General features: G+C 51.2%; 1 protein-coding gene across 1 annotated transcript; it reads right to left on the bottom strand.

Moving 5' to 3' along the window:
- Positions 1 to 18,295: 18,295 nt before the first annotated feature.
- Positions 18,296 to 21,134, bottom strand: LOC309685366 (sentrin-specific protease 2-like; the record flags this gene model as incomplete). The annotated part of the gene is made up of 6 exons (XM_082501141.1): positions 18,296 to 18,358; positions 18,920 to 19,015; positions 19,462 to 19,546; positions 20,180 to 20,259; positions 20,387 to 20,590; positions 21,006 to 21,134. 6 exons carry the CDS (start codon positions 21,132 to 21,134, stop codon positions 18,296 to 18,298), a joined length of 657 nt encoding a protein of 218 aa, XP_082357267.1.
- Positions 21,135 to 26,338: the final 5,204 nt, after the last annotated feature.

Below are 26,338 nucleotides of genomic sequence, written 5' to 3'. Positions count from 1 at the left end.
TGGGAAGGTAAGTTGGGCAAACACGACTGTAACCACCACCACGGATGTTTCCCATTTGTCTGTAACGTGGTCGCGTGCGCTGTGAGGCGCGAGCGTGCGGCTCAGCCATGGAAGTTGACGATGTTCCTTCTTCACTCTGCCCTTAACGAGGTCACACCCACCTTTCTGGCTCTTGCTTAAGGTGCGTTAGCTAATTTCAAAGAGAGTTACTGTCTCCAAAATAAGGGGGGTGGGGGGGTGGTGGTGGTGGTGGTGGTGAAATAAACTGTCTTAACCACTACTTCATAACTTGAAGAGGAAAACTTGTGTACCAAAACCCCAGAGTTACTGTCTCCAAAATAAGGGAGGTGGGGGGAACAAACCATCTTAACTTCTACTTCATAAGCTAAAGAGGAAAACTTGTGTACCAAAACCCCAGAGTTACTGTCTCCAAAATAAGGGAGGTGGGGGGAATAAACCATCTTAACTTCTACTTCATAACCTAAAGAGGAAAATTCGTCTAAGAAATGTAACTAAAGGTCTAAGAAAACTAACTAAAGGCCTAAGAAAAGTAACTAAGGTCGAAGAAACGTAATCAAAATAAGAACTCTAAGAGTCCACGTGTCACAGCAGCTGTTGGTGGATTATCTCCCACACCATCTTCTTCCGGAAGTATGGCATGTGAGTCTGAAAAGAGAAGAGAAAGAAAAGAGAAATTAAATAATGACGTCACGGTAGAAAGAGGCGGCAAACACGCATAAACGCCCAGCGGAGTCCTTAATAGGAAGTTCCCTTTAGGAACTGTCAACCGTTTGGGTACAACACCCCACGCGGTTCCTAAGAGGGTGACACGACAACCCGACAAAACCAGATTGACTTGACCGCGCGACAGCTTACAAGCACGCTAATAAAAGACCCGTCTAAAACGAAATCAAGAAAAAGAAGCGGTGTCTTGACTGGTCAAAGGGTAGAAGCCATTTCTCCAAAAGATACCGAGCCCAGATATGCCAAACCCGCTGGCGGCAGTACCTTGCCCAAGAGGAATCTCACCGGCAGCAGCTCCCAAAGGCGGGGATGGAGAACCACAGCTCTGCCCTGCCCAGGCCACTTGGAAGTTCTGATCCCAGCAACTACGCACCGAAACGGGGCACGAAACCTCAGCCCCTGCCCCGGACACAATGAAGAGCTGCTGCCTAACCTCCCTGGCTCCTGTCCCTGGGCGAGAGGGGCTTGGAGGGGTTTATGACCTTCACTCACCTGGCTAAAGTTGAACGGTTTCTCTCTGGCGATGTAATCTGCGTATTTACACATAAAGACGCCGCAGTCGCTTCCATTCAGCTGCTGAGGGATCTCCTAAGGAATGCAAAGAAGATGGAGGATTTCCCTCTGTCTCAAAAGAAAAGCAACTTGGAAGCAGCGCACATTACCCACACCGACACTGCGCTCACCGCACACTCCTGACCCTACTTGCCTAATCCCCGATACCCACTCCCGCCCACGAGGAACAGACCCAGTTCACTGCTCACCATCCCTCCCCTCTGCCTCCCGGACTCGGACACTACGATCCAAATTTTTGGCAGGCCCAGAAGGCGCAGCAGCCCTCCCCCCTGCGAGGTGTCTCAAGGTTCGCACCGCCTCTTTCTTAAGTGACCTTTCTTAAATCCGGTCTTTAGGGACTGCTTTTTACTATCAACTCCTCGAGGAACATCAGCTCAACCCTTTCTTTGTCACGTGCCAGGATCTGGGCCCCAAAGAAGCACTGACAGTTCCCATTTCAAACCCAAGGGGTGCTCACGTACACGTGGCTCCATGCTGTGAAGAGTCCACTCTGAAACATCCAGCTCCAGCTGTCTTTTTTCCCAGCTTTCTTTTTGCAGGTATTGGCTGGTTAAAACAAAAGGAAAAAAAAAAATCCCTTTTCATCTCTGTAATTTAGGCCAACAACAAAATAAAGCAGCTGAAGGATCACAGGAAGACGGACGGCAGGATGGTAAAATGTCAGAGGATCCTTACTGCAGCTGATTTAAGGCTGATTTTGAGGAAAAATCCCAATCTGAAACTTACAAACACGGGGAGAGGCTGTGAGCTAATGATCAAGAACTAACAAAGTCGGCACACGTGTGCCACGGGGCTATGGCGTATTTGGCTGTGCCTCTCACGGGAAGGTGGCAGAATCCAGGCACCCCAGACTCTGGGTGCAGGGGACGCTGTGACAGCAGATAAGCAGCCGATGCCAGACAAGTCGCAGCAAGCAACTCCAAGATTCCTGCTTGGTTATCTACAAGCCACGTGAAAACTGGCAGTCGCCTTACAGGGACTAAATCTAAAACCCCTCTCCTCATTCACACCAGAAAAGCAGTGACGGAGCGGTTACTTACAGCAAAGTCTGACAAATCTTGTCCCCTTTCTGCCCAAGCGAGTCCAAGTACGTGATCGTGTTCTTCCTCAGATCTATGACCTGTTATTAAAAGGTGACCGTTAGGCAAAGCACAACCTTGTGCCGCACACCCCCCAACACCTACATGACTTCTCTTGCCAGTTTTTGCTCCCCGTCCAATTCTAAAGGAAAAGCCTGTGGGACTCACGGCTAGTGTCCAGTGTGCTCGCGAGTTCACAGGCACGAAGAGGATGTCCTGCTTAAAGACATCGACACTCTTGGTCCACCTTCTGACCGACTCGTAGCCCCCAGATGTTAGTTTTGGATAAAAGAAAGTACTAAACGCGTGGACTGCTGGATAGCCTTCCTTCTTCCCTCTTTCCATCACCAGACTCATGTAGAAATTAACGACCTGCACCATAAAGAGGAAACGTGAGGTGTCAAAATAAGACGCTGCCTTCCCCAACGAAAAATACAGCACCACCTCTGTTCTGGCCACCCTTAAGCACGCAGCGCAGAGAACTCCAGCCTCAGCTGGAGGCTTTTGTTCCCAGGATTTCACACGGGGCTACATCGGCAGTTTGATCAAAACACCTGCCACCCACGCCAATAACCCGGACGAACTCCAGGAAGCTGCGTCATACAAGAAGTAACGGAACTTCCCGAAACGCTCGACCCTTCAACACCTCAAATAAGAAGTGTACAGAGATTTCTAGGCTCTGCAGCGGAGGTCGTCAAAGAACGTTGACGCGACTTCTGTACAGGGCGGAGGGGTATTTTTCAATAAAGGCTGAGTGAGACTAGCCCTGTGCTGCAGCTGGTTTTACCTCATCGTTTAGCCAGCAAAGGTTCCTGAGCGTGTGGATGTCTTCGCGAGTGACCTTTAGTTTGAAGGCACTGCTCATGATCTCATCTGGCTCACCTTTGCCAAATGCGGCACTGACCTCTCTCTCCATGGCCTGAAAGGAACAATTAAATGGGGAAGGACTTGTGAAACAGCGCATGGAGCACGCTGACCTGGGGGCAGCTTTCCACTGAAACACGGCCTGTAAATTCAGCTCAGGTGACAGAGCAACTGCCTTCGACGGTTTCCTGCCTCAGTGAGCGATAGCGCTTTTGCCTTGCTTGGTTGGTTTCAGCATCCTAACTTTGAACTTCACAGCCCAGGCTTGCTGCCGTTTCTTTTCACCAAGGACGTGGGGATAAAACCCGTCAACTTAGCAAACACGCTCAAGCAGCTGAAAATGGAACACAACTCTGGCAACCCCCTTTCCCAGGTGCTGCTGCGGCCCTCGCAATACCCAGGTTTAAGCCAACCCCAGCGGGCATCCTCCGTACCGAGGCAGCTAAGTCAGGAGCCTGAAAGAACGTGAAGGTGGGGGACTTCAAAGGGAACGGCAAAGGGGGAAACTGAGGCAGCCGTCCCGCTAACAGAAGGCCCACAAACCCTTAGGGCAGCACAACTGAAGGAGCGCGGGGAGCACACAAAATCCTTCAAAGCAGCTTTAGTGCTGACCCTCGCACTGTGAAGCCACAACCACAGCCACTCGCTAACAGGTTCAATGCAAGTTCTTCAGATTTCAAAGCGCCTTAAGAACCACTGAGAAGAAGAGGACTTCCTTGCAGCTCTGCCACAACCTTCTCTTTTGTCTCACAGACTGTCGCCTACGGTACCTCTGTGAGCGGAGGAAAGCGTTCCGCTGTTTTTCCCAATCTTGGCACTTTCTTTTCCTCCACATCGAGGCTGGCTGACTTTTTGGACGGAACAGGTGTAGGGTGTCCTCGGAATAAGGCATCTTCTAAGATTTCTGTGCCACGCTGCCTCTGTTAGACAAACGGACGTTAAGCTAGCAATCAAGCACAGATTTGTTGAAGTTTCTGACCACAAAGAGCTCTATTTTCCTTGGGAATAACACAAGCTTACCCCTGCGATGGTTTCTTTCACTGCTCCTTCCTCTTCCGCAGAGTTTTCTTCTGGTGTGCAGTACCTGCCAGGAGAGGGAGAGAGAGAAGTGAGCTCTATATCCATCCTGTCCCATGGAATTCTCAAGAATTCACCCTCTGGACAAGAAAGGCTTTTGCAAGGCCTATTCTGACTAGCCCCGGTTGCACACATCAACATGTGACAATATCGCCTCAACTTCCAGCACCGGTCTTTCTTAGCAGCAAGACTGGGATAGAATGAAGAGCTGGGAGCTTTGGAAGTTTGGTTTTTTTTTCCCATCTACTTGTACAAGACTCCTTTTCCTTCTCTTTATCAGTTGCATTATTTGGAAAACAGGGAAGCAACAAGCACTTCCTCTGTCGAGTGCTTTGTGATCTGCTGCTGATAAACACTGCATGCTGGGTGTTCTACTGCAAGGTATAACAGGAACATCTGCAACTAGACTTGCACCCAAACAGAGTGAGCTTCGGGAAACCAAGACCTGTTTCCATAAAGACCGCAAAGCCGTCGCAACTCACAGTCCTGCCAGCTCAGACAGCCAATACCAATGAGGCCGCTGGCCTCTCAAACCCAACTGCACGCTGCCTTTTTCCCCCTCCTAGGCAAACCCCAGGCATCCTTTGGGACTTACAAAGTCCCCAAAACTGCCTCAAGTCCCACCAGGCTTTACAAGCTCTCTAATCCTTCTGCTTAGGATGCGGGTTTCCAAGTGAAAGAAGTGAAATGTCAGCTCATTGATGGCTCGGCAGAACGACTCACAAACAAAAACGGATTCTGCACATCCAAGGACAACTTGGGACGGCCACCACTCGCACCCTTACTGGCTTTCTTCCCACAGCAAACACCACACCAGCACAACCCTCTTTGTCACGCAGCACGGCTCTCGCTTGTGTTGGAGATGCAACTGGCTTGCAAGCAATTCCGGAGCCGCAAGCTAGCTACTTCTCTTTCACAGCACTGAGACGATCAAAGACCGTTGGTCATCTTCGAGACTCTACCAGCGGCTGAAAGAGATACACGCGCAGAGCCAAAAGGAACAAGAAGCATCATTAGAAGAGACTCTACCTGATCGTATCACCTCTCTGCGACCGCTGCGGGCAGCAAACATCTATACATTCGACACCTGCACAGAAAAGCAGTAGTAAGAAAACAAGAAGTCGACTTTCAATCACCATCAGATGTACACAGCTCTCCATTTCTGAGTGATAAATAAAAAAAAAGGAAAAACTTTGAAGGATGACGGTATGGTCAGGAAGTTCGAATTCTGGCAAGCACTTTGAACTCGGAACGTCATCTGCGAGTGTGTAAGAAATGCCCTATTCGGATTTGACGTCTACCTACAAAGTGGAACGGATTGGAATCATGGGGATACTCACCGGTCCTGAGTGTTGCACGTGGATAGACGTCTCCTCCGTATTTTGGTTCTTCCCGGTGACTCACAGTCGCCACTGGTTCCTTGGAGGAGGCTTGAACACTTTGGGGCAGGAAACAAACAACAGAGGAGAATCACAATTTTTATACGGGGGGCACTTGTTATCAGTGCGTACCAATTCACGCTGGCTTTTGGGGTTTTTCTTTAAGAAGAACAAAATATTCTTTGCACATCCGACAAATATCTGCATTAACCTGAGGAGGCCACTTTACTCTGCGGGACAAGACAGCGTTCATTTCAACCAGCCCTGACCAATTCTGCTCAATCTATTTGTTAAAGGTTATGCTGACGCTGAGAATGGCAATGTCCACAACATCCATACTGCTGGGACATTTTACTTCAGACCTGCCCTGCTCTGACCTCAGGGACTATATGCTCAGTAGCGGTTGGAGTGCATTAGACACCTTCCCCAGGAACTTCTCTGGTTTAGCTTCCTCTGAAAGGAATCTCTTTCTCAGGCTCCAGATCTGCTCCAAAATATGAGCCAAACCACAATAAGCAACGACTGGCAGATGAGACGCCGACAGCAGAGTCTTGACCTGCTCTCAAATGCAGTGCGCTTAAACTCAGCGCACCCAAAATTACATGAGAAACTCTCTTCTGTATCATTTTCATGGTATGGATTTTCATCTGCAGTGGCGGATTCTGGCGCAGCGCACTCCTTAACTGGTGGCCTCAGTGGTAAGAAGCTGTCTGGAGCAGCTTTGATGCTCTGTTTGCCCTTCCGGCTTGTGCTCAAAACATCAACGGCAAAAGAAACGGTATCAAGAGAACATTCCAATGTGCACCTCCACCACCACCTGCTTTGTCAAGCACGTACACCGATGACGATGGAGACAGACACGAGATGTTTATGACTTTCAGATGAAGACCTGCTGTCTTCAACTGGCTAATGGGGAAGTAGAGAGAAGTAAAAGTGAAAATCACAACAACTGCCTTGAAGATACGCTGTTGATTGTGTCCTCAGCCTCCTCTCAAGTTCAACGCTTCCTCTTACCTCAGACCTTTAATCTCTAGCTAATCTCCTGTGTCAATTAAGTAGCTGGATTTAAAGAAAAAGTTTAATATTGGTTCTTCGGGGGGGAAGCAGCTGACGACCTCCCTTACCATAGGCAGTAAACCTTTCGGGGAAGAAGTCAAAGAAAACGGAAGGATTTTTACCTCAGACGGGGAATTGTCTTGTCAGGACGAGAGAGTGGTTCCTTCGTCAAGCGAGCATGGGTCCCACACGGCATTTGACCTACGAGAGAAGAGCGTAAGGCATGGGTAAGTATAAAAGGAAACTGAAGAGGTTTATGAGTTTACAGTAACGAGCTTCACCAAAGATAAATTGTCATTTTCTCTCTCACATCATCATATGATTTGTGTTATGTCACTTTAGGACATTTTCAGGTTTTCACACCGGCAACTGCAGCAAGTTGCGCGCACAAGGTATTGCCAGCCGAAACCTGAAATACAAAAGGCTCCTCAGGATCTACTACCTAAAAGGACCATTGAAAACAATTTGCTTCTGGCAAGCTAACAGTGGACCTATCAGAACGGAAGGACTGCATCCAAGGCAGCTCTGGTACCGAGACGACCAGATCGACGCCCGGCTCCACTCCAGAAGCAATGCGAGGATGCGGGTAAGAAACAGAGGTCACGCTCAAGTATTCCCAGATGCTGCCTCGTCCCGTGCCTGCCATAATCCCTACAGAACCCTAGGGGTAGACTTGGACAGTACACAAGGTAGGGTGAAAATGAAACAAGTTGTATAACTTGATGTCAGCCTTACCAATTTGCAGCACGGCTACCTCGAGTGACGAAAATCGTGGTCTTTTAGTGGAAGGCTCTAAAGAAGTGGACCCAGGCTTAAAAGAAAACAACAAAAAAGCACCAGCGTGAGTGTAACCTGAATGTGAATCCCAGCAAACACACTTCCTGAGGCTTAGTCAGCTCTACTATGACTTGGGGACCATGACTTGCTGGTTCAGATTGCAGAAGACGGCAAATCTTGGCAGGACCTTTGACAGGTACGCTTTAAATTTTGAATACAGGCTCTCATGTGTGCAGCAATTAAAAGAATACAGTCTTGTCACTGAGTTATCACTCAGTCGGCTTCTAAACATTCCAAAGGGTGATAGTTCGGCCCTTGAGAAATATATTTTGTACAAATAAGAGTTAACGACTCTCTCAGGAACGAAGAACTAGAGCCCGACAGTCTCTTAGCCCTCTAATCCCATGGGGCAATAAGAAAAACTGCACTACACCTTTGAACCAAACTAGGCAGTCAAGGTGGCTCATTTTTACAGAGCCAAAGTCCTACAGGAACGCTCTCCTGGACTGGTGGATAATGAGCAGAAAGCGGTTTATCCAGAGCAAGTATGCAGTTTTTCTTGTCAGGTAGTGTATATTGATTCCTTAACCACAAGCTTGAGAAAGAGAATAACAGTTTGCAAACACACTAAAACTATAAACTTGAACCATTCTCAAGTATCTGGAAGACAACAAACAGTTTGCTCCTCCCGCAGCTGCCAGTGCCGGAGCAGAGGACGCAGGCTTGAGTAAGGCAAACCCAGCCCACATTAGAGCTGCCTGCTAGAAATGCAAAAGAACCACCTACTGCTGTACAGGCTCAGAGCAGGCTCAACCTCAAGATGCAGTAGGGAGAGCCGCTTGCTCTCGCACCTTGCACAGACCCTAACATTTCAAAGCCCTCGCTAACCTCTTCCGCAGACTCTGTGCCGGCAGCATCTTCGCTGACGGAAGCCGCCGGGCGTTTGGTTGCCTTGGTCGGCAACTGCAGCACTGCAGAAACTTCAACTTTCTCTTTCTGCTCAGAGATGGAATAATCTAAAAAACAAAGACAGGCCGTATAAGAACAGGCTAGAAAACCAACAGAGGTACATTGCGAATACAGACAGGAGGGAGCACACAGCTTGGATTTAAGATACTCTTTCTGCTGACAGGCGCGGGCTCAGCGCCAGAGACCTGGGCTATCTCCTGCTGGCAGTAAAAGTATTGGGCCCTGCCACAGTCACCGCAGAGAACGTCCGTCATCTATAGGGCTAAGCCCTACCGGACACCCTCAAGCCATTGGCTATAGGCATAGAGAGCCACAAGGCAAGAAGCCAACAGCTTGAAAAGCCACCGTTTCAGGAACAATGCCAGAGCACAAAAGCCAGACTTTTCCAAGGGACACGAAACCTCAGAAAAATCGGGCATATTCAGTACTTGTGTAATGCGCGATACCTGATTTTTGCTTTTTCGGCGGAGTCTCGTCATCATCATCATCCACAACTATGCAAACGCTGAGGAAAGAACACACACAACAGTGTTTTGCAACCCTAGGGAAGCTCCCAGCAGGCTGACTTCCCTTCACAGGGCCCAAACTTCCAAAGTTACTTTTCCTATCCCAAAGGTCTCCCCCTCCAAGCGCCCCTGGGATCATCTCAGGCACATACACCTAACTGCAGCCCTCCTCAACACCCCCCAACCTCTCCCAGCCAACGACCGCTCGCAGAGAGCTAATGATCCCGCTGCAGCACATTAGGCCTCTTTGGCTCATTCCGTTAATGCTTCCCAACATTTTACCTTTCTTCCTATCGCCAACAAATTAAGTTCGTTTCGGAAATCCCTACACTGAGTTGCAAAGAAAAGTCTAAGGAGGACAGGACATAAAAGGTGGGAAAGCAACTGGGGCATACACCCACTTCAATCACTTTGTCCTTTGGGAATGGAGCACACAGGTTGGTCCGAGGTGGGTTTTTTCCTCTCTTTGCCCCCCCAAATGTCAGGACAGCCGGATCCTTTGAAGAACTCTTTGGTCTTTCTTACACAAAGGAATTTCTCTTGAACTGTTATGCCCCCGACCCCTGCTGATAGCATTGCTTCTGGCCGGGGAGATGGGGGGGGGAGTGGGCGCCGGGGCGATGCCCGGGGGCGGCCCTGAGGCGGCGGGGCGGCTCGCTGCCCTGGGGGGCGGCCTCTTGCGCGGCGGCGGGGCCGGGGGCGGCGAGGAGGGCGCCGAGGGCCCCCCGCAGCCATTAGTGGAGGGGAGGCTGAGGGGGAAGAGAGGGGCGGGGCGGGGCGGTGGGTGCGCGCGCGCAGGCGCGCCGCCGTCTGTGCTCTGCCTGAGGGAGCCGTTAGCGGCCGCCCGGCCCGTTTCTGCCCCTGCCCTGCGGTGGGGCCGGGCCGGCGCCGTCCCGCCTGGCCCGCCTGGCCCTGCTCTGTCTGGGGGAGGCGCTTGCCCTTCTCCGGAAGCCCCGAGCCGGGCCCCGGCTGGCAGCTGGGCGCCGGGAGGCCGGGGAGTGCCCGGAGGAGGGGAAGAGGCCTTCGGGGAGAGGCCCCCACGGAGGCCGGAGGGGCCCCCCAGAAGCCCTCCAGAGACGGAGGGGCCCCCCAGAAGCCTCCCAGAGAGCGGAGGGGCCCCTCGGAGAGCGGAGAAGCCTTTCGGCGTCCCGCAGGCCTGAGGCGAGCGACAGCGGCCGGCGGCGCGGGCTCTCGCGCGCCCCCTCCTGCCTCCTCTGCCCGCGGTGGGTGAGGGAATGCCAATCCCGGGCTTACCGAGCCCTTTCCTGCGCGCTCGCACGGCGCTTTGCGCCCCTCTGGCGGGGAGCTGCGCTCGCTGCACCCGGCTGCGCCATGGCTGCGGCGCGACTGGAAGGACGCGGACTGCGTTCGGCGTTCCACCATGGTGAGCGGCTGTGACGGAGCGGCGCCCGACCGCCGGCCGCGGGCAGCCCCGCTCGAGCCGCTGCTGCGGGGGCCGGCGAGCGTGTGGTGAGTGCTGAGCTGTGTGCTGGGGGGTTGGGCTGGCTCTTGGGGCGCTGCCTTGCTCCTAAGGGGGCTTTGAAATGCGGTGCTCGCCCCTCGTTAACGAGCTGTTTCCTGTGGGGTGGAAATGTGCGGCTGTTGCTGCAGCCCCGTCCTGGAGAGGCTTTTTTTCCAGGGCTGGGAGCGAGAGCGGCGTCCAGGCTGGGCAGGGGAGCCGGGTCTGCTCGTCCTCCAGCTGAGCAGTGGTGGTTTGCAGGTAGCATCCGGTTGCACTTGCTGGAATGCAGAGCAGGAGAGAGTTGTGTCGTGGTTTTCCCCTGCAGATGCGGGACACGGGCGGCAAGGTGGCAGCGTGGGGGGAGTGGGGGTAACTGGGAGCCCCCGTCTGCCTCCCAGCCCCATGGCGCTGGATGCAGCTCAGATGCACCCACGCTCTGTGAGGGGGGGTTTGAGGGCCTGAAGGGTTGTCCCCGTGTCCCTGCCGGGCTTATGGTGGTATCTTGCTGCTGTGCATGGGTCTGGGGGTGGCCGGGAAGGGTCTGGCATGCTGGGGCCATCACTGACCCTCATTTTCTCTCCCACCATAGAGCTCCTCGGCGGAGCTCTCAGCCAGCTCTCGGCGGAGCTCCCCCAGCCAGCGCCTTCCCACATCAGCACCCTTTAGGTGCCTGTCCCCCCTCTCCAGGAGATCTTTGCTGGGGCACCTTGGGAGAGTGGGCAACCACTACCATGGGATGGTGGGATGGGGACAGCCACCTCCTTTGTCCCCTGTCCAGCTGGTGCCCTGACCCTCTCACTCTTCCATGCCCCCGCAGCTTCCGGAGCAAGAGGTTGTGAACGTGTTCATCGGGACGCAGGCGGTGGGGGCCATCATCGGGAAGAAGGGGCAGCACATCAAGCAGCTGGTGCGGTTTGCGGGTGCCTCCATCAAGGTGAGGAAGGCGCTGCGGGGCTGGTCCTGCGCTTCGTGCCTCAGTTTCCCTTCTGCACTGCCGAGGTCAGGGAATGGGAGTGTGCGGGGAGCAGTTTTGCTCCCCAACTTATCACAGAACGGTTGAGGTTGGAAGGGACCTTGAAGATCATGGAGTCCCACCCCCCTGCCCTGTTCAGGGACACCTCCCCCCAGCCCAGGTTGCTCCAAGCCCCATCCAACCTGGCCTTGAACACCTCCAGGGCTAGGGCAGCCACAGCTTCTCTGGGCAAGCTGGGCCAGTGATTCACCACCGTCGCAGTGAAAAATTTCTTCCTGTTATCTCCTCTAAATGTCCCCTCTTCCACTTTGAAGGCACTCCGCCTCGTCCTGTCACCCCATGCCCTTGTAAAAAGTCTCTCCCCAGCTCTCCTGTACCCGTTGGCATGGGCCCACCTCTCCCGCCTGTGTTTAGTAGAAGGCCAGGCCTGCAGCACCCTGGTTATGAGCCCGGCTCGGGTGGGAGGGGATGCTCCTGCATGGGGGGATTGCCCTGCGTTGTGGGGGGACATGCCACCGAGGGAAGGTCTTGCTGAAGCGGTGGCTGCACTCACGCTCCTTCTCCCCCATACTTCCCCAGATTGCACCGGCAGAAGGTCCCAAGGGCAGCGAGCGCATGGTCATCATCACAGGGCCGCCCGAGGCTCAGTTCAAGGTGCGCTGGGTGGGGGCTGTGGGTGTGGGGGACAGTAAGGGCCAAGTTGAGAGCGTCCCTGTGGTCAGCACTGTGCTGCCAGCCTGGCTTGGCCTCCCTCAGCGCCAGGGGAGCTCTTTGCTGGGTACCATGATTTTGATGCTGCTGGATGTGAGGACATTGTGAATGGACTCCTCGGTGCGGGCAAAGCCACCCGCATCCCACCTGGGTTCATCTTCCATAACCTTGTCTCCTGTCCACTCGAGCGGGATGGCGGCCCCCCCCCAAAAAATTGAGCCTCTCTCAAGGAGCGATGGAGGAAGCACAAGTTAAAAAAACCCAGAAACCTGAAATTAATTAGGGCTTGTCCGGGGTGAAAAGTTGGGAGCGGCGAGATGCTCGGTGGGGGCTCAGGGGTGGGTGGTGGTGGGAGAAACAGTGCCTTGACCCCCAACTCTTGCTTTTCCCTTCTCCTCCCCAAGATTGCACAGCGCAAGATGAGGGAAATGGTCCAGCAGGTGAAGCAGCAGGAGCAGAAACACGCTCCGGGAGCCCCGGCCTCGCAGCACAGCAAGTGATGCTCCTGTCGTGCCGCCCAGCACCGCCTGATGAATGTAACCCCACTGCCGGACAACCCCCTCCAACCTCCTCCACCACCCCCAGCAGGTCAGGGGAGCAAACCAAAGACCCGCCCAGACACACAGCCCCCCATTCCCGAGGCGCTGCGAGGATGCGCAGCTGAGGGGTACGGGGAGGGCTCTCTCCATCCCACAGCCTCCCCCTTCCTCCTCCGTCGCCTCCCGACGCTGTCCCTTTAGTTGGACTAACAGGGGCAGGTTTTGGTACCTCAGCACCTCACGCTTGTGTTTCCCTTTTAGAGATTTTGTGTGCCTTGTAAAACTGAGAGTTGGAGCATTTTTTCATTAATTTTTTTAATAAAAAAGACTGAGTTGGAAAAAACCATGTCGAGCGAGTGCGAGGCGGGAGAAGGAAAGCAATCCCAGGGGTGCTGACGTGCGGAAAGAAACTCCCCAACTCGGGGCGAGTTACAAAGCAGCATGTTTATTGCAGCGCTGGGTGCAAGGGGGATGGCTCCCAACTCGCCCAGGGGCTGGTAAAGCAAGCGTTCCTTTCTGATGCAAAGGCGTACGTATTCATTAGTGTAGGCTGGGAATAGGCACCACTCTGGTCATGATCTGTGGGTTGTTGTGGAGGAAGGCTCCCAGTCTTCCTGCCGGTGTACTTTTCCCCTTTGGCTCAAGAGTGCTGCTGTGGCTGAGCTCTGAGCCGCCAGACCGGTTCTCAGCAGATGGTTACTTCGCGCAGACAATAAGGCCCTGAATAGCCCTTCCTGTTCTCTGGGTGGCTCTGCTCCTCTGCTGCTTCTAAGGTCGGGCTGCCCCAGTGTCATCATTGAGGAGCCTTTTGTCTATCCAGTTCTCACTTGTGGGTGTTCCTGCCCATGTCAGTGCCAGAGCTCTTCCGTAGGCTCCTTCTGCTAGCGGAGAGCCAGGGGCCGTTCCTTCAGGAGAAAGCTTGAGAAATGTTTAAAAAGAGAAAAGGGAAAGGAGGAAAAATAAAGTGGGAAAATAAAAAAGAGAAAAAGAAAAAAAGGGGGGGAAAAAGGGGGGAAAAGCAAAAAAGGTCAAAAGAAAAAAGGGGTAAAAGAGAAAAAAGGGGGAAGCGAAAACATATTAAAAAAGAAAGGTAGAAAGGAAAAAAAACCAACCAAACCAAGCAAGGAAAGTGGGAACAGCTGCGGGGCAAGAGGAGGGACAGGAGCTGTGGGGGGGAGGTGGCAGTGCCAGCGCTGACCCCGGGGGCTGCGACACCACGTTTTTGTCCTCTACTGCAAAGTGTTGTGTGAAAAACAACCAAGCAAACCCCATCCAAGGACAACATCAAAAACCAAAGAGAAATCTCTGCAGCTCACAGGAGCCTGAGCTTGCTCTCGGTTGCTTTCTTTCCAGTGTCTTGGGGGCGTCACAGCCGAGCTGAGATTGGGGTGTGGTGGTGGTGGGAGTTTGTCCCATGGCTGTGATGGGGGGAGAAGGGGTGGGCGGGGAGTGGGGGATGTGGTGTGGGGTTTTCTTTGGGTGATGGTGTTTTTTTGCCAGGCGTCGCTTTACCCAGTGGCTCAGGGAGGTGTTGGCATCACAAAGCCTGCGCTAAAGCGGGGTGGGGGCCTCGCCGCAGTTGGTTAGCAGAGCCAAAGTGGTTATTAATGGTTCTTAAGGGCGCCCTAATTATGCCCGTGTAACTGGGAAGCTCAGATGCCCCCTAAGCACCCCCCCGGTGCTTCTCTAGCCAGGCGAGTGCTGGGCGTCCCCCCCTGCAGGAGAGGAGCGCACCTCCAGGGCGGGTGGAAGGGCATCACCCAAGAGGGAGAGGACCAAGATGGGGCTTGGGTGTCCTTGGGGTGGCCGTGTGGCGGGGTAGGGCTGCTGGGGGCTGCCACGATGAGGGACACCCCCACGCCTTTCTCCATGGCTTCCAGAGCTGTGCTCCCTCCCTCCCTCCCACCCATCCAGTGCCACCGGAGAGGTGGTGTCCCCCCTCCCGGGGCGGGCAGGGGCTGCTGCCACCCCACCTAACACCTCAACGCACCAAACCAGCTTTCAGCAGTCACAGCCACCCGGGCACTGCCAAGGGGGCAGCAGGGGCTCCCCAAAGGGGGCTTACAGAACACAGAGAGCGTCCGTACACCGCTGACCCCTCTCCAGGGGCGGATTTTCGGGATGCTGCTTGCTCATCTCACCACTGAACGACACCTCGATTGCCCCTGCAGCACTGTGTGACCATCGCTTCGCGGCTTCTGTGCTCCGATGCTCCTCCTGGCTCCAATCCTCTTCCTGGGGGATTGTGAGGGAGCGAAAATCCACATCGCTACATCCAACTTTTTTTCAGTTAAATAAAAAAAAAAGACTAAATCACCCTCTCTCATTACCAGGTAGAGGTTCGTTCCCTTAAGGCTCTTTTTATGAAAATAAATATTTAAATTCTATAAAGAAATAAATACTTCTCTTTTCACATTAGATAACTCCCTGGAGACAGCAAAAAACAACCCAACACCAGTGTGCACCAGTGTCCACCAGGGCTTTATACTTTTGTGGCTCTCATGTGCCAGGCCGTCGAATCCACACAGTCCAATACAGTCGGTTGTCCCTCTCCTCCTCCTGGCTGGAGGCAGGGCACCTCTACTGTTGACCGTAGTACCTACGATTATCAGATTGGTTCCTACCTGGTCCGTAGGATCGCCTACCGTAGGTTGGAGCAACCTTCTTCCTGTAAGAATCCTTTCTTCTATCGGCTTCATTTTGCAACTCAAGCACCCGTGCCTGTAGGGCTGAGGTAGGTTCTCCATCCCACTTCTTCATGTCTTCTGCATATTCACAGAGGCAAACCCACAGGATATCTCGCATCAGCTTTGATTTGTCTTGAGTCGGAGGGTGGTTTTTCTCTTGAGTAGGAGGGCGTTTCCTCTTAGCAGCTGCAACATGAGTCTGTACAGGGAAAGCATGGAGTTTTTCCTCCACCTTGGTTAGTTTATCAAACAGTTTATCATTTTGCTCAACTAATCTCTGAGTCATTTGCTCTATTTTCTCAGTCAGTTTCTCAGTCATTTTCTCGGTGGTCACAGTCAGCTTTTCTATGGCTGCCACAGAGAAGGGACCAGAGAGACTGTCTTCATACTGTCGTACCTTCTTAACCCCTTCATTTACAGTTGGTGTGTCAGTATTGGATCCTCCCCAGACCATTGTTGACAATGGGTGGGAATATGTTGATGGTGCACTTTGTACAAACTTTTTGAGCAGAGATCGTTTGCATGGCATTTCCTCAGGGTCTACTGTTGCTTGCCCATCACTATAAATCACCTCTCGCACAGGCAGTTCTCTCAGGTACTTAATACCTTTTCCCATGTTGGTCCATTTACTTGGACGGCATTCGATATCGTCCTTGAAGGGATACCTGCGCTTTATGGCTGACACCAGTCGCCTCCAGAGACTGAGAGTGCTTGTCTTTCTCCCAATTTCTTTATCAATCCCCCCATCCTTGGCCAGGTTTCCCAATTGCCTAACTTCTCTGCCATCTCAGTCTAGGGTATCTGCCCCGCTATCCCAGCATCGGAGCAACCAGGAGACAAGTGTTTCGCCTTCATGACGACTAAAGTCCTTCCTGATACTTCTCAGATCTTTCACTGAGAAGGATTGAACAACTCCCTCTACATCTGAGTCCTCCTGTGGTGAGGCTGCCCCAGAAGGGGCCTCTCCAGCATCTGCTCTAGAAGGACTCTGGCCTTTGTCTGTTTTCAAAGGTCTCTTTCCCTTCTGTGGTCTTGAAGGACCCTCCCCTGGATCTTGTTCAGAACTCTCCCCCAAGCTATGTGACTTGAGGTGGTCTTTGTGGTAAGGGGCAGGGGAAGGAGTTGACCTCCTCTTCTTGCTCCTGGTTACCGGGGCGGCTTGTACCGATTTTGATGGAGTTGGAGTAGTTTTGGTACTGGTTGTAGTGGCTGCAGTAGGTTGTGCCGGGAGAGGCGGCGGCGTGGCTTGTGCCGCTGCAGGGGGGGGCGCGGCTTGTGCCGGGACGGGCGGCGGAGGGGCCGGTGTTGTTGCGGTGGGGGGGGCGGCTGCCGGTGGTGCGGGTGCCGGTGCCGGTGCAGGCGGCGGCGGAGGCGCCTGTGCCGTGGCGGTGCGGAAGACGGCTGCCGGTGGTGCCGTTGCTCCGGGGGGGACAGCTGCGGCCGGGCCGGGCGGGGCCGCGGTTCGCGCCGCTGCAGATCGCCGAGCGGCTGCGCGGGTCTGAGTGGCGGCAGCGCACGGTCCCCTCCAGCTCCCCCTGCACAGATGTTTCACAAGAAACCACCCCTGCACCACATTCAGGAGCATCAACAACAAAACCACGATCTTAACAAGGTACCAGTCCTTATCCTCAGAGCCCAGAAGGTTGCCATGCCCCAGCTCTGATGGGGTCACATCAGCATAATTATCAAAGGGCGAAGTAAACATTCCCCAGGTAGAAGAACCCTTTGATCCCTTTGGTCTCTTTTCTACTGAGCATGAGGCAGATGGGATGGAATACCCTGTTGGTCAGTTTTGGGTCACCTGTCCTGTCGCTCCTCCCCGCAGGTGGGACCCCACTATGCTTTTCCGCTTCCGACCCTCCAACGGGGCAAATAACAAAGCTGGTTGGCCGTGGGGGTTATAGCAATAAGTATAAGCAAGAGCCTCTCTGCATCCCATGCCTGGGCATCAGCTGTAACCATTGGTCTTATCGCTCTGAGAGAGTGAACGCTGACGGCACAATAGGCAGTTAATTTCAGTTGGTAGAAGAGGCCCAGCTGAGAAGCCAAGTTACTGAACAAAATTGGTTCTCTTTTACCTCAAACCAGGACACAGGGAGAGTTTCCTTCCATTAAGGCTCTTTTTATTAAAATAAATATTTATATTATATAAATAAATAAATACTTCTCTTTTCACATTAGATAACTCCCTGGAGGCAGCAAAACAAGCCAACCCCAAACCAGCCCAAAGGACAGGGGCTTTGGTGAGAAATCAAGAGATGGTAAACGCTTTCTTTCCGTGGTCATGACAAATCCAGTTTTAGGAATCAAGTAGACGGTAGATATTCCAGAAACAGAGGAAAACTCTCTTTGAGGAGACGGTAGTTCAGCACGTTGTCCTTGGGAAGGTAAGTTGGGCAAACACGACTGTAACCACCACCACGGATGTTTCCCATTTGTCTGTAACGTGGTCGCGTGCGCTGCGAGGCGCGAGCGTGCGGCTCAGCCATGGAAGTTGACGATGTTCCTTCTTCACTCTGCCCTTAACGAGGTCACACCCACCTTTCTGGCTTTTGCTTAAGGTGCGTTAGCTAATTTCAAAGAGAGTTACTGTCTCCAAAATAAGGCGGGGTGGGGGGTAGTGGTGGGGAAATAAACTGTCTTAACCACTACTTCATAACTTGAAGAGGAAAACTTGTGTACCAAAACCCCAGAGTTACTGTCTCCAAAATAAGGGAGGTGGGGGGAACAAACCATCTTAACTTCTACTTCATAACCTAAAGAGGAAAATTCATCTAAGAAATGTAACTAAAGGTCTAAGAAAACTAACTAAAGGTCTAAGAAAAGTAACTAAAGGTCTAAGAAATGTAACTAAGGTCTAAGAAACGTAATTAAAATAAGAACTCTAATAGTCCATGTGTCACAGCAGCTGTTGGTGGATTATCTCCCACACCATCTTCTTGCGGAAGTATGGCATGTGAGTCTGAAAAGAGAAGAGAAATCCATTAAATAATGACATCACGGTAGAAAGAGGCGGCAAACAGGCATAAACGCCCAGCGGAGTCCTTAATATGAAGTTCCCTTTAAGAACTGTCAACCGTTTGGGTACAACACCCCACGCGGCTCCTAAGAGGGTGACACGACAACCCGACAAAACCAGATTGACTTGACTGCGCGACAGCTTACAAGCACGCTAATAAAAGACCAGTGTAAAATGAAATCAATAAAAATAAGCGCTGTCTTGACTGGTCAAAGGGTAGAAGCCATTTCTCCAAAAGATACGAGCCCAGATATGCCAAACCCGCTGGCGGCAGTACCTTGCCCAAGAGGAATCTCACCGGCAGCAGCTCCCAAAGGCGGGGATGGAGAACCACAGCTCTGCCCTGCCCAGGCCACTTGGAAGTTCTGACCCCAGCAACTACGCACCGAAACGGGGCACGAAACCTCAGCCCCTGCCCCAGACACAATTAAGAGCTGCTGCGTAACCTCCCCGGCTCCTGTCCCTGCGCGAAAGGGGCTGGAGGGGTTTATGACCTTCACTCACCTGGGTGAAGTTGAACGGTTTCTCTCTGGCGATGTACTCGGCGTATTTGCACATAAAGACGCCGCAGTCGCTTCCGTTCAGCTGCTGAGGGATCTCCTAAGGAATGCAAAGAAGATGGAGGATTTCCCTCTATCTCAAAAGAAAAGCAACTTGGAAGTAGCGCACATTACCCACACCGACACTGCGCTCACCGCACACTCCTGACCCTACTTGCCTAATCCCCAATACCCACTCCCGCCCACGAGGAACAGACCCAGTTCACTGTGCACCATCCCTCCCCTCTGCCTCCCGGACTCGGACACTACAATCCAAATTCTTGGCAGGCCCAGAAGGCGCAGCAGCCCTCCCCCCTGCGAGGTGTCTCAAGGTTCGCACCGCCTCTTTCTTAAGTGACCTTTCTTAAATCCGGTCTTTAGGGACTGCTTTTTACTATCAACTCCTCGAGAAACATCAGCTCAGCCCTTTCTTTGTCACGTGCCAGGATCTGGGCCCCAAAGAAGCACTGACAGTTCCCATTTCAAACCCAAGGGGTGCTCACGTACACGTGGCTCCATGCTGTGAAGAGTCCACTCCAAAACATTCAGCTCCAGGTTTCTTTTTTCCCGGCTTTCTTTTTGCAGGTATTGGCTGGTTAAAACAAAAGGGAAAAAAAAATCCCTTTTCATCTCTGTAATTTAGGCCAACAACAAAATAAAGTGGCTGAAGGATCACAGGAAGACAAACGGCAGGACAGTAAAATGTCAGAGGATCCTCACAGCAGCTGATTTAAGGCTGATTTTGAGGAAAAATCCCAATCTGAAACTTACAAACACAGGGAGAGGCTGTGAGCTAATGGTCAAGAACAAGGCCAATGATTCCATTGCTTCAGAGAGGTCAAAAAGCCCCAAATCACATGTTATCAGAAGACAAAGAGACAAACCAAGCAAGGAACTGTAATGCCATAATTCCACCGTGTGCCTTCATCCCACATACTGGGATCCAACTAACAAAGCCGGTAGACGTGTGCCACGGGGCTATGGTGGATTTGGCTGTGCCTATCACGGGAAGGTGGCAGAATCCAGGCACCCTAGACCCTGGGCGGAGGGGACGCTGTGACACCAGATAAGCAGCCGATGCCAGACAACTCGCAGCAAGCAACGCCAAGATTCCTGCTTGGTTATCTACAAGCCATGTGAAAACTTGCAGTCGCCTTACAGGGACTCAATCTAAAATCCCTCTCCTCATTCACACCATAAAAGCAGTGACGGAGCGGTTACTTACAGCAAAGTCTGACAAATCTTGTCCCCTTTCTGGCCCAGAGAGTCCAAGTACATGATGGTCTTCCTCCTGAGATCTATGACCTGTTATTAAAAGGTGACCATTAGACAAAGCACAACCTTCTGCCGCACACCCCCCAACACCTAAATGACTTCTCTTGCCAGTTTTTGCTCCCTGTCCAATTCTAAAGAAAAAGCCCGTGGGACTCACGGCTAGTGTCCAGTGCGCTTTCAAGTTTACAGGCACGAAGATGATGTCCTGCTTGAAGACATCAACACTTCTGGTCCATCTTCTTACTGCATCGTAGCCACCAGATCTTAGTTTGGCATAAAAGAAAGTACTGAAAGCGTGGACCGCTGGATATCCTTCCTTCTTGCCTCTTTCCATCACCAGACTCATGTAGAAATTAACGACCTGTACCATAAAGAGGAAACGTGAGGTGTCAAAATAAGACGCTGCCTTCCCCAATGAAAAATACAGCACCATGTCTTTTCTGGCCACCCTTAAGCACGCAGCGGAGAGAACTCCAGCCTCAGCTGGAGGCTTTTGTTCCCAGAATTTCACACGGGGCTACATCGTCAGTTTGATCAAAACACCTGCCCCCCACACCAAAAACCCGGACGAACTCCGGGAAGCTGCGTCATACAAGAAGTAACGGAACTTCCCGAAACGCTCGACCCTTCAATACCTCAAATAAGACTTGTACAGAGGTTTTTAGGCTCTGCCACGGAGGTCGTCAAAGAACGTTGACGGGACTTCTGTACACGGCAGAGGGGTATTTTTCAATAAAGGCTGAGTGAGACTAGCCCTGTGCTGCAGCTGGTTTTACCTCATCGTTTAGCCAGCAAAGGTTCCTGAGCGTGCGGATGTCTTCGCAAGTGACCTTTAGTTTGAAGGCACTGCTCATGATCTCATCTGGCTCACCTCTGCCAAATGCGGCACTGACCTCTCTCTCCATGGCCTGAAAGGAACAATTCAATGGGGAAGGACTTGTGAAACAGAGCATGGAGCACGCTGACCTGGGGGCAGCTTTCCACTGAAACACGGCCTGTAAATTCAGCTCAGGTGACAGAGCAACTGCCTTCGACGGTTTCCTGCCTCAGTGAGCGATAGCGCTTTTGCCTTGCTTGGTTGGTTTCAGCATCCTAACTTTGAACTTCACAGCCCAAGCTTGCTGCCATTTCTTTTCACCAAGGACGTGGGGATAAAACCCGTAAACTCAGCAAACACGCTAAAGCAGCTGAAAATGGAACACAACTCTGGCAAACCCCTTTCCCACGTTCTGCCGCGGCCCTCGCAATACCCAGGTTTAAGCCAACCCCAGCGGGGAATGCAAAGAAACCACTACGGATGGTGGTATAAAATACTCTGATCTGCAATAGCATCTCCTTCTTGCTTGAATCTGGGTGAGCAAAATAAGAAAACCACCCGGTTTCCCTTGTACCCAGCATCAACTCTGCAGACTTTGTAAACTCTGCATTTGCCCGCCCTTTCCGAGTCCATCCTCAACAGGCAGGAAAAGGTGGGGGGAGCTCAATTAGACTGCAACTCCAAAGAATAAAAGCAGCCAAAATTCATACAAGCAGGGGAAACTGAACTCCCACTCCCTGGGGAACGGCATCACGGACCAGCACAAGCTGATCTTTCAGGTTCTATCACCACGGTAGGACAAGAGGCACATCCAATATAACTGGATGAGTCGGGTTAGCACTGCTCTGGAGACTGGTGTTCAACCTGGACTCATTTTTTGTCCTGCTAACAGAAGGCCCACAAACCCTCAGGGCAGCACAACTGAAGGAGCGCTGGAGCACACGAAATCCTTCAAACCAGCTTTAGTGCTGACCCTCGCACTGCAAAGTCACAGCCGCAGACACTCGCTAACAGGTTCAATGCAAGTTCTTCAGATTTCAAAAAGCCTCAAGAACCACCGAGAATAAGAGGAGTTCCCTGCAGCTCTGTCACAACCTTCTCTTTTGTCTAACAGACTGTCGGCTGTGGTACCTCTGTGAGCGGAGGAAAGCGTTCCGCTGTTTTTCCCAAGCCTGGCACTTTCTTTCCTTCCACGGTGAGGCTGGCTGACTTTTTGGACCGAACAGGTATAGGATGTCCTCGGAATAACGCATCTTCTGAGATTTCAGTGCCACGCTGCCTCTGTTAGACAAACGGACATTAAGCTAGCAATCAAGCACAGATTTGTTTGCTTGGGGACAGGACAGAAAACTGGAAGAGTTTTTGTACACACATCCAAACAGCAAACCCCAAAGTGACTTTTTATTGACGACTGCATTCCAACTGTGCACCCATGGAGTGCTGCACTTGGAGGCAAGAGAGGCAGAGAGCTCGTTTGGTTTGGGCTAGCGTTAAGAACCCCAGCAAAGCCTCCACGTGTAGGTATTAAGTTGAGAGTGAGACTACTATTTATGATTTCCATGATTAAAATTGTATTTTTGACCTCAATCCTGACCAGAGGTGGAAGTCGGAGATGTACTTCCCATCCCAGCAAACAAGATAAGACTAAAGACACCCCAGTCCAGCTCTGCAGGTCAACTAAGGCTGTGCAGTAAAGATTTTGAGGCTATACCCAACACATGAAAGGGGAAGAATCAAAATGCTATAGTGTAGCGTGCTCCTAATAGTCCAGAAACAAAATTAACGGCAGCGGAAAACACTTTGCGACAGCGCTACTCATCAAATAACGCTCCCACTTTCCCGGGGAAAAACAACCTGGGCAAATACAGATATTGTTGAGTAAGTCATGTGAAGAGTGCTGAAGTTTCTGATCACAAATAGCTCTATTTTCCTTGTGAATAACACAATCTTACCCCTGCGATGGTTTGTTTCGCTGCTCCTTCCTCTTCCTCAGAGTTTTCCTCTGGTGTGCAGTACCTGCCAGGAGAGGGAGAGAGAGAAGTGAGCTTTGTATCCGTCCTCTCCCATGGAATTCTCAGGAATTCACCTTCTGGACAAGAAAGGCTTTTTCAAGGCTTATTCTGACTACAGCCCCGGTTGCACACATCAACACGTGACAATATCGCCTCAACGTCCAGCACCATTCTTTCTTAGCAGCAAGACTGGGATAGAATGAAGAGCTGGGAGCTTTGGAATTTTTTTTTTTTTCCCATTTACTTGTACAAGACTCCTTTTCCTTCTCTTTATCAGTTGCATTATTTAGAAAACAGAGAAGCAACCAGCACTTCCTCTATCAAGTGCTTTGTGATCTACTGCTGATAAACACTGCATGCTGGGTGTTCTACTGCAAGGTGTAACAGGAACATCTGCAACTAGACTTGCATCCAAAGAGTGAGCTTCGGGAAACTAAGACCAGCACACTGAATTCCAAATGGGACAGCAACAGGATGTTTACTTGCCTTCTACAGGCCAGTCAAGAGAGTGACTATCCCCATTTGGAGAGGATTGTCATTCAAACCACACAGACTCTGAAGAGCAAACAAATACACAGACATTAAAGTTGTCCAGATATATGTCCCTGCTTCAAAAACAAGAATTCGCATTGTCACCAAAAGACCCCTTTGAGACAGGCTGCTGGCCTCTCAAACCCAACCGCACGCTGCCTTTTTTCCCCCTCCTAGTCAAACCCCACGCATCCTCTAAGTCCCAAAAACTGCCTCAAGTCCCACCAGGCTTTACAAGCTCTCTAATCCTTATGCTCAGGATGCGAGTTTCCAAGTGAAAGAAATGAAATGTCAGCTCCTTGATGGCTCGGCAGAATGACTCACAAACAAAAACGGATTCTGCACATCCAAGGACAACTTGGGACGGCCACCACTCGCACCCTTACTGGCTTTCTTCCCACAGCAAACACCACACCAGCACAACCCTCTTTGTCACGCAGCACGGCTCTCGCATGGCAGCTGTGTTGGAGATGCAACTGGCTTGCGAGCAATTCCGGAGCCGCAAGGTAGCTACTCATTACTACATTAAAAGAGACTCTACCTGATCGTATCACCTCTCTGCGACCACTGCGGGCAGCAAACATCTATACATTCGACACCTGCACAGAAAAGAAGTAGTAAGAAAACAAGAAGTCGATTTTCAATCACCATTGGATGTACATAGCTCTCCATTTCTGAGTGATAATTAAAAAAAAAAAAAGAAAAACTTTGAATGCTGACTGTATGGTCAGGAAGTTTGAATTCTGGCAAGCGCTTTGAACATCATCTGCCAGTGTATAAGAAATGCCCTATTCCGATTTGAAGTCTACCTACAAAGTGGAACGGATTGGAATCATGGGGATACTCACCGGTCCTTAGTGTTGGACGTGGATAGACGTCTCCTCCGTATTTTGGTTCTTCCAGGTGACTCACAGTCATCACTGGTTCCTTGGAGGAGGCTTGAACACTTTGGGGCAGGAAAAAACCAACAGAGAAGAATCACAATTTTTATATGTGGGGCATTTGTTATCAGTGCATACCAATTCACGGTGGCTTTTTGGTTTTGCTTTAAAAAGAAAAAAATATTCTTGCACATCCGACAAATATCTGCATCAACCTGAGGAGGCCACTTTACTCTGCGGGACAAGACAGCGTTCATTTCAACCAGCCTTGACCAATTCTGCTCAATCTATTTGTTAAAGATTATGCTGACAGTGAGAATGGCAATGTCCACAGCATCCACACTGCTGGGACATTTTACTTCAGACCTGCCCTGCTCTGACCTCAGGGACTATATGCTCAGTAGCAGTTGGAGTGCATTAGACACGTTCCCCAGGAACCTTCTCTGGTTTACCTTCCTCTGAAAGGAATCTCTTTCTCATGCTGCAGATCTGCTCCAAAATATGAGCCAAACCACAATAAGCAACGACTGGCAGATTAGACGCCGAAAGCAGAGTCTTGACCCGCTCTCAAATGCTATTGCCAGCGCACTTAAGATTACATGAGAAACTGTTTTCTGTATCATTTTCATGATATGGATTTTCATCTGAAGTGGCGGATTCTGGCACAGCGCGCTCCTTCACGGGTGGCCTCAGTGGTAAGAAGCTGTCTGGAGCAGCTTTGATGCTCTGTTTGCCGTTCCGGCTTGTGCTGAAAACATCAACGGCAAAATAAATGGTATCCAGAGAACATTCCAATATGCACCTCCACCACCAACTACTTTGTCAAGCACGTACACCGATGATGATGGAGACAGACACGAGATGTTCATGACTTTCAGATGAAGACCTGATGTCTTCAACTGGCTAATGGGGAATTACAGAGAAGTGAAAGTGAAAATCACAACAACTGCCTTGAAGATACGCTGTTGATTGTGTCCTCAGCCTCCTCTCAAGTTCAACACTTCCTCTTACCGCAGACCTTTAATCTCTAGCTAATCTCCTGTGTGAATTAAGTAGCTGGGTTTAAAGAAAATGTTGAAAATTGGTTCTTCTGGGGGGAAGCAGCTGGAGACCTCCCTTACCATAGGCAGTAAACCTTTTGGGGAAGAAGTCGAAGAAAACAGAAGGATTTTTACCTCAGACGTGGAATTGTCTTGTGAGGACGAGATAGTGTTTCCTTAGTCAAGTAAGCATGGGTTCCACATGGCATTTGACCTACGAGAGAAGAGCGTAAGGCATCAGGAACTATGAAAGGGAACTGAAGAGGTTCATGAGTTTACAGTAACGAGCACACACCGGCAACTACAGCAAGTTGTGCGCACAAGGTATTGCCAGCCGAAACCTAAAATACAAAAGGCTTCTCAGGATCTACTACATAAAAGGAGTATTGAAAACAATTTACTTCTGGCAAGCTAACAGTGGACGGATCAGAATGGAAGGACTGCATCCAAGGCAGCTCTGGCACTGAGACGACAAGATAAACGCTCAGCTCCACTCCAGAAGCAATGCAAGGGTGCAGGTAAGAAACAGAGGTCACGCTCAAGTCTTCCCAGATGCTGCCTCGTCCTGTGCCTGCAATAATCCGTACAGAACCCTAGGGGTAGGCTTGGACGGTACACAAGGTAGGGTGAAAATGAAACAAGTCGTATAACTTGATGTCAGCCTTACCAATTTGCAGCATTGCTACATCGAGCGATGAAAATCTCGGTCTTTTAGATGAAGTCTCAAAAGAAGTGGACCGAGTCTTAAAAGAAAACAAAAAAAAGTACCAATGTGAGTATAACCTGAATGAGAATCCAAGCAAACACACTTCCTGAGACTTAGTCAGC

This window comes from Vanellus vanellus (assembly GCF_965231255.1).
Source record: "Vanellus vanellus genome assembly, contig: HAP1_SCAFFOLD_63, whole genome shotgun sequence".
NCBI classification, from domain to species: domain Eukaryota; kingdom Metazoa; phylum Chordata; class Aves; order Charadriiformes; family Charadriidae; genus Vanellus; species Vanellus vanellus.
Note: the sequence above shows the minus strand (reverse complement) of the source record. Positions and strands in the feature narration are given on the sequence as shown.